Source organism: Myxocyprinus asiaticus, chromosome 42 (genome assembly GCF_019703515.2).
Source record: "Myxocyprinus asiaticus isolate MX2 ecotype Aquarium Trade chromosome 42, UBuf_Myxa_2, whole genome shotgun sequence".
Classification (NCBI taxonomy): Eukaryota; Metazoa; Chordata; class Actinopteri; order Cypriniformes; family Catostomidae; genus Myxocyprinus; species Myxocyprinus asiaticus.
In genome coordinates this window covers 13844678-13853108 of record NC_059385.1, presented here as the reverse complement: position 1 = coordinate 13853108, position 8431 = coordinate 13844678, and the positions used below count along the sequence as shown (strand labels likewise).

At 37.4% G+C, this 8431-nt stretch overlaps 1 protein-coding gene across 1 annotated transcript; it reads right to left on the bottom strand.

The window, feature by feature from the left end:
- Positions 1-2444: 2444 nt before the first annotated feature.
- LOC127432283 (coiled-coil domain-containing protein 83-like) lies at positions 2445-8431 on the bottom strand. Its single transcript, XM_051683182.1, has 10 exons — positions 8015-8431; positions 7815-7899; positions 7450-7662; positions 7114-7285; positions 5279-5448; positions 5057-5125; positions 4845-4963; positions 4641-4738; positions 3666-3817; positions 2445-2681 (listed from the first exon to the last, which is right to left on the bottom strand). The coding sequence occupies exons 1-10, from the start codon at positions 8134-8136 to the stop codon at positions 2445-2447; spliced, it is 1437 nt and encodes a 478-aa protein (XP_051539142.1). The 5' UTR covers positions 8137-8431.

Below are 8431 nucleotides of genomic sequence, written 5' to 3'. Positions count from 1 at the left end.
TTTAGTGTGCAGTCTCTTATTTTTCGGTTTAAGTAATGATAAAAGAACCCTTGCACACTTGAATGTTATACACAGGCAGAAACGAGAAAAGGTCCAACACACTTTTGTAACTGGTAAAGAATACACTGTATTTATGCTGCCTTCATGTGCTGCTGAAATTACTTCTGCTACTTCCCACTTCTGAAGTGGTATTTACAAGTACGATGTGTTCACGTGCTTTGTGGTCGAAAAGAACAGGAATCGTGGACGACGGCAGGTTCATTCTTATATATTTCTTGAGGAACTTTTATTTTGACTCCATAATACATATAACTCAGCTTGCTGACGATAATGGAATTTTGGTCAAATGCAAGCAATTTTCACTGTGTAAAAATGTACAACATGCATAGAATGGTTGCTGATATACATAAATATGACAAAACGGCAAGCACTAACAATTAGCTGTATTTAGAAAAAAATAACACAACCTGTCATTCACTTCAGAAACTGTACTCTCCTCCTCCCATGTTGAAAGTTTAGGACTCCTACCATCTCGGAAACTCGGGTATCAGTTTCCCAGTCGGGTATAGAGTTTCCCAGTCATAATTACGACTTGAGGGGTCATTCATGTGCAACTTCCAAGTGGGAAACTCGTATTTACTATAATTCCAATAGCAAGTGAAGGCAGCATACCACTGCAATGTTTCGGTCTTAAAAGAAAAGTTCATCCATTTATTCATCAATACGGGGTTGTCCGACTCCAAACATCTCTTTTTGTTTGTTCTTCCAAACACGGTTTTTGTGTCCAGCTGTACTGTTTTTCAATTATTTTTCTATGTGAGCACGCTCTAGATGAACATTTTTGACCATTTGTGCCTTGTCTCATGTAGGAGCACTGTGTTTTCTAGATGCTCTTTCAAGTTAAAAAGAACGTCAACTGGGGCCTGGGTAGCTCAGCGAGTACTGACGCAGACTACCACCCCTGGAGTCGTGAGTTTGAATCCAGGGTGTGCTGAGTGACTCCAGCCAGGTCTCCTAAGCAACCAAATTGGCCCGGTTGCTAGGGAGGGTAGTCGCATGGGGTAACCTCCTCGTGGTCGCTATAATGTGGTTCTCGCTCTCAGTGGGGCGCGTGGTGAGTTGTGCGTGGATGCCGCAGAGAATAGCGTGGTAACGCGCTCAACAAGCCACGTGATAAGATGTGTGGATTGACAGTCTCTGACACAGAGGAAACTGAGATTCATCTTCCACCACCCAGATTGAGGTGAGTTACTACGCCACCACGAGGACCGAGATCACATTGGGAATTGGGTATATATATAAAAAAAAAAAAAAAGAACATCAACTTGCGCTGTCAATTGATTAAAATATTTTATTCAAATTAATTACATGATGTGCGGATTAATGAATCTAATTAATCACAATTAATTGCATATATAAATTTGATGAGAGGCCCCCTAAATAAAAATAACAAAATATAATTATTAAATAATTATAAATAAAATACAATAAATGTAATAATTAAGATAATTAAAATACATCACATTATTGTGGCATACAAGTACAGCATTAATTAGGCAATACACAAAGTGTTTTTTGAAGGCAATATATTGTTTATTTCCATATAATTGAACACAGCCAATCTGTCTGAGGTATAATTATTATAAGGATTTTTAAGGACGCATCAATGTACACATGCATCAGATGGATGCTTTTGAAGCATCTCACTGTGGCTGCATGCATCTTAAACGCAGTATTTTTGGGTCACTGTCAATTTAATCATAGTATGAAACTTATAAAAACACATCTCGAGACCCCTGTATTTAGAGTTGTGCTTCATCCAGCTGTGTTTGAAAGAAAGAACGCATGGTTTGTTGTCTGTAACTTGTGTTGCCTGCACAGCTGGATTTGTGCTTACTGCCCCCTGCTGAACTCACAAAGGTGGTACTTAAAGCTCGATGGTAGGAATATGCCTTATTGTGGTACAAGGGCATGATTAATTGCATTAATGTTTTAAGGCATTCTAAAAAAATAAATTAAAAACAATCACACTAAATTAACACTTTAAATCGACAGCCCTGACATCAACTTTGAAAACGTGTATTGAGACACCAGCGTTCTGTTGTTTTTGTTATGCTGCGTCTAGCTTTTTATGCTCAAGAACGTGTTCGGTCTGAACAGCATTCATTAACAAAGTAAATGTTGACTGAGACTGTCATTCTGCCTAACACCTCCTTGTGTGTTTCACATAACAAAGAAAGTCATTTGGGTTTGAAACAACATGATGGTGAGTAAATAATGACACAAATTTTGTACTTTGATTAACTATCCCTTGAAGACCTTCGTTTGGCTTTTTTACTAACCTGTTTTTAGCCAAACGTTGAGTGATGGAAAAAAAAAATTCAAGCCTGCTTATACATCCTTGTTCTCTAATTTATTTATCCAAAGTTTCAAGCTTTGAACAGCTAAATCTGTGGCAAGCAGGTGTCATTGATGTCTGTTTTTCCACTCTGTGTTGATGTTTGTGGCTTTTGAAATTCCTGGATGATCTGTGAGGTAACAGGCCACTTCTCAGTTTGGGACAAGCCAAAGGGCATCTCCTCGCTCAGATCCTGGAGGTCCGATGGTGGTGGGTGCATGTTAGCAGCCTTACCTACCACACACAGCATCCTCTGCTCCAATGAGCCCAGATGCAACCGCTCCTTCACACAAACACAAATGCAAAGCCACTCAAAGCCGGTTCCTGTTTGGCTTCATCAACAAGGGCAGCGACTGTTCCCCTGCCCTACTCATGTCATCTATATTCCAGCCCATGATGGCTGGAACTAGCAATGGGAAAATCAGACACTGTGTTTCCACAGGCCTTATATCGCTAATGTGCTACTGAAGGGGCCGATTTAAGATTCAGTGTGCCATTGGCGCAGCCATTCTTGGGTATTTTGCCTGATAACATCTCTTATATACAGAAGCATAGAAGGCTTTCTGAGATGGTATGTTGTTAGTCATACATTCATTGCTAATCAAAAATGAATGACAGTTTATTGATGTCATATTCACGCTGCTTTGTGTGAATAGGTGGGACTATATTGTGTATAGCACAATATACATGTATCTTTTAAATGTGACAAGAAAACATGGTCATGTCAGGCTTGAAAGGGATAACTGACCAAATTAAGAAGTTTCAGTAGTATCCAAACTATTTGAAACAATTTTCCAATTATTATAGAATCTTCTAATTAGTATGAGGTCATTTTTAAAGGAATATCTGGGATTCAACACAAGTTAAGCTCAATCGACAGCATTTGTGGCATAATGTTGATTACAACAAACAATAATTTTGAATACTCCCTCCTTTTATTAAAAAAAAAAAAAAAAAAAGCAAAAGTCGAGGTTACATACGGGACTTACAATATAAAATAGATGTTTTCTAGTTTTTTCTATTTTTTTAGTTGTATTCTGAATTCGAACAGTATTTACTGTATGTGGCACAAAAGCAAAAAAGATCCTTAATTTGTAATTAAGTAATTTGTTGCTTGCCAGTAGCCCATCTAAATGTACTGTACAGACATTGCTCCTTAGCAGTGTAAAAATACAATCATTGTTCCATTGATGTGTTAAAATCACAACCATCCTGTGCGCAAATATAATAGAGCTGTTTTCTGCTGTAAGAGTCCTTGGTGGCTTACCATGAAATTAGCCTCACTGCTGTAGAGTATTTTGCTGAGGTCAAGTGCGGTGGAAGGGGTCATGCTGCCAGAATCGGTGCCATCTCTTTTCTGTTGAGCCCCCTCGGCTTCCGCAAGGGGCTGGAGGGGACACGGGGGTCTGCCGACCAACTCTGCAGAAGCATAGGCATTATGAGTGACTAGGTAGCTAATGGCATGAAGTTAAATGTCAGTGTAAGGCTGATGTTGGGAGTAGGTGTACACTGTAACTGTTAGACATCAGCATAAGGCTTATACTCAGAGACAATCTATTTAAACTGCTGCTAAGGACATGAGGTTTAAATAGGAAATAAAAACACTGCGCTGCTCAGTAATGCACTGTGAAGATAAGACATTGTAACAGAGTTCGGGAAAGGAGGAGGCGGGAACAGGCTGAGCAGTCAACAAAACTTTTAATATCAAACTCAACTTAAAACATAAGACACACACACACAGCGGCTGCATGCGTCTTTCTCTCTCTAAAAATTTAATAAAGGTATATCCCACAGACTTGAAATGTACCCTAAGTTATAGAATGACCCAGCGAGGTCTGCACAAATGGTGCAACCAAATTAAGTACAGAGATAATTACAAACTAACTAGTATTAAGCCCAAAAGCTATAAGCCTGAGCTTTATGTCCATATTTAAGTAATATGCTATGACCACCGTTGATAAACAACCTAAAAATATATATATATATTTTTTTTTCATGATATGTGTAAAACCTCATACTTGTGATCGTTACAAAAGTCTAATTTGCTAATTAAAAAGACCCTTGTTTGCTTTAGTATGTCTACTGATAGGGCGCCATCTATTGGTCATAAAATGCAAATGCTTAATAATAAACCCAATAATAAACAAAGCACTGCTCAGTGGAAAAAAAAAAAAAAAAAAGAAGTCTTTTCATATTTTTAGAACTACCACTACAGAAAAAATTATAATAATTTTTGGACTACCTGGTGTTTTCTCTGGGTTTATTTTCATTATGGCCTCGTCCATATGGATGTCAAAGTACCCAAGCCTTGCAATATGTGCATGAAATGCATTCCCGAGGCTAGGAGGAGTAACAGAACACTTTGAATGTTGAGATTTTTCACTTTTGAAGCTTAAGACCTGCAATAGTCCAGAGCAGTTCTACAGCTTTAGCATCAAACCCATACCTGATCTGGGCATCATCCAGGCGGTCTTGTAAAAGCTTATTCACAAGTTCCAAGTTCTCATTTTCTAATTGCTGGACAGTGGATTCCAATACTGAGACCTCCTTAACATAGATGGCAATCTGGTGTTGGAGATTACATAGCCTACATTGTATTATCTTTCAAACACCCAATGAAAGAACAAAAATATGTATGTTACAATATATTGTCCACACCTCTTTTTTCAGGCAATCAAATAGTTTGATGCTCCATTTATGGTGATTGCCCTGGTTTTCAATTGCTCTCTATAACATAAAGACAGCGTCACTACCACACACTTATGATTATTGATTTGAAAGAAAATAATTACATTTTTAAGTAAATCTTAAAATAATTTTAAGATTTGCACATTTCAGTTTCATAGCAATAGTCCAACAAAATTAGCACGTTTGCTGTACCTCAACAGCCAGCTGCATAGTCTCATCAAAAGCCTGTTCTGTCTTTTTGTCAATTTCTTCAACAGCCTCTGTCAGAGATCTCTGAAAGTATTCTGAAAAAGACACATATTCTTTCCTCAGTCGTAAGTAGGGCCTACTGTACATGGGTAGTTGATGCATAAGTCCAAGAACTTATTTTTTGATCAATCTCAAAATTTTAGTAGATGTTATAACAATGTATAAAGGGCCCCTGGTATAAGGGAAAATGGATATTTCAAAGTAGCTGTGACTAGTCACGTATACTGTATATAAATATTGTACAATATTATATGTGCGTGTGTGTTTACACTGTATGTACTGTAAATGGGGAATATAATTCTCTCACTTGTTTCTGTGATCACTAGGTTTAAACCTTGTTCATAATCAGTGTTGGGTAACTAAAAAGTAATCCACTACAAATGACTATACTTCTTTAAAGGGATAGTTCACCCAAAAATGAAAATTCTCTCATGATTTACTCACACTCATGCCATTCCAGATGCGTATGACTTTCTTTCTTCTGCAGAAAAAAAATGAAGATTTTTAGAAGAATATTTCAGCTCTGTAGGTCCAAACAATGCAAGTGAATGGTGACCAGAAGGTCCAAAAAGGACATAAAGGCAGCATAAATTAATCCTAATGATTCCAGTGGTTTAACCCATGTCTTCTGAAGCAATATGATAGGTGTGGATGAGAAGCAGATCAATTAATTAATTACATTTATCACACATTATACACATATACAGTGAAATTCTTTTTTTTTTCCACATATCCCAGCTAAGCTGGGGTCAGAGTGCAGGTTCAGCCATGATACAGCACCCCTGGAGCAGATAGGGTCAAGGGCCTTGCTCAAGGGCCCAACAATGGCATCTTGGCAGTGCTGGGGCTTGAACCCCCAACCTTCTGATCATAAACCCAGGGCTTTAACCACTGAGCCACCACTCTGACAAGCCCCAATCAGTAAGTGGCTGAATATGGAAGCAAAAGTGTAGATTTTCAGTAAAAAAATGACTTAAATATTGATCTGTTTCTGACCCACACGTATCATATCGCTTCAGAAGATATGGATTTAACCACTGGAGTCAAGTTAGTTACTTTTATGTTGCCTTAATCTCCCTTTTGGACCTCCTAAGTTCTGATCACCATTCACTTGCATTGTACGGACCGACAGAGCTGAAATATTCTTCTAAAAATCTTTTGTTTGTGTTCAACAGAAGAAAGAATGTCATACACATCTGGGAAGGCATGAGGGTGAGTAAATGATGAGAGAATTTTCATTTTTGGGTAAACTATCCCTTTAAATTTGTGATTCAATTACATTGCTGAATACTTCATGGGGAAAATAATCACATTACTAATAACTTTAATTGTAAGTTACTTACAAAAACACTTTTCTACTCAATGCATTATACAAAATATTATATCCTCCTTGTCTGTTGACTTGTTAGAGGACATACACCCTTAAGCTGTCACAGAAACACACACAGATGTACATAGTAATTTATGTTTTAAATTTATTTGATATAATATTATTTTTGAAATATGTAGCCACAGTAATGTACTTAAAATGAATTGATTAAAAGTCAGTAACTGTAGTCTAATGACAAGAATTTAAAATGTAATGTGTTACACTACTATTTGGTCCAAAAGTAATTCGATTACAGTAGCAAATTACTTTGTAATCTGATTACACCCAACACTGTTTATAATACAATTACCGTATATTACAATTTTAAACATTTAAACAAGTCTGTGTTCTATGAGTGCAACTCATTTTATGCTTACTGGAAAATAACTGAATTTTAAGGATGACACACCTGACACCTCCTGGAATATGCTTTGTGTTGAAGCAATATCTTTCCCCAGTTTCTGGATCTTTTGCTGGTTTTCCATGCTGCCCTTGTTCTGATACTGCAGCCATTCCTGTCTCTCTGCATGCAGTTCCTCCACCTGCACCTGCAGCCTTGCAAGCTGACAGTGCAGGTCTCTCTCACACAAACACACGCATAACAAATATTAACACACATTCCTCTCACACAAACCAGCACTAAAATACAAAATCTGGTCTTAGCACCCAAAATCACCCTCTTTTCCCCCCCATAAATGCACAACATGGACTTTTTTATTATCAACTTCAACATTCTGTTCTATACTCTATTCATCCATGCTTGAAACTTTGTTAATGTCACTCTAGTACCTTCTAGTTCTTTCTCATGCTTGCATTTCAGCTCTTGGTCGCTTTGGACAGCGCTCTCCACCTGATCTTTATATTCCAGCTGTGTCTGCTCAAGGGTCCTCTCTTGCTCCTTCAATTGATTATTCAATTCATGCACATGACCCCTCTGCTCCTCTCTCAGCAGCTCCTGCTGTTGATACATGTGTTTGTTTGTGTTTTACACATTTTTTTGACACATTTTACTCCCACCTCCTCCATATCATTACACTGTAAACATAGGGCCTACCTTGCAAATTGAAAGATGAAAAGATGAAATTGTGTTTGAGCAGGCATCATTCTTACCAGCTTCATAAGCCTTTGCTTCTTGTCTTCTAGTTGGTGAAGCTCTTCCTTAAAATCTTGGAATTCTTTTCTTTTAACCTGAATTCTATTAAAAAGAAAAAAGAGATTGTTTTCTTTCATGAGTACATGACAAGCAGTAAAAATACAGAGAAAAGCTATGTAGATTGAAACTATATTGTGTAATATGTCTTTGTACTCACTGGAACTGCATGAACGACTCTGCTAGAGTGATTTTATCTAATGCCTTGCTCATTTTCACTAATGTTAAGAAGTTATTCTTGCATCCTTCATATGAAAAACAAACAAACAAAAGCAATAGCATTTATTTAACTATCGAACAGATTGTGTAAATGTACAAATCTTTGAGAAAGTGAGAAAGAAAGAAAAAAACAACAGTCTAACCTGTGGTCTGCGAATGTTTGTTATTTTTTAATTTTTTATTCTACGTATTTATTTGCACATTTTCTGGGTGTGTTTACATGTTGCCATGGAAGCAAAATGCCGCTTTGAACTCACATTAGCCGGTGAACAGGGGGCGACAACACCCATATATTAAACTGACAAAGCATGAGGGCAAAAAATGGTGGGAAAAACTGTTAAACCACACACACATATAT

Excerpts from the sequence above, each read along its gene's own strand:
- LOC127432283 (XM_051683182.1), bottom strand. The coding sequence starts at position 8,136 with ATGCTATTGCTTTTGTTTGTTTGTTTTTCATATGAAGGATGCAAGAAT. Across the intron at positions 7,663-7,814 it reads AGCAAAGGCTTATGAAGCTG|CAGGAGCTGCTGAGAGAGGA; the intron begins GTAAGAATGATG and ends ATGTATCAACAG. Across the intron at positions 5,126-5,278 it reads CTATGCAGCTGGCTGTTGAG|AGAGCAATTGAAAACCAGGG; the intron begins GTACAGCAAACG and ends TTTATGTTATAG.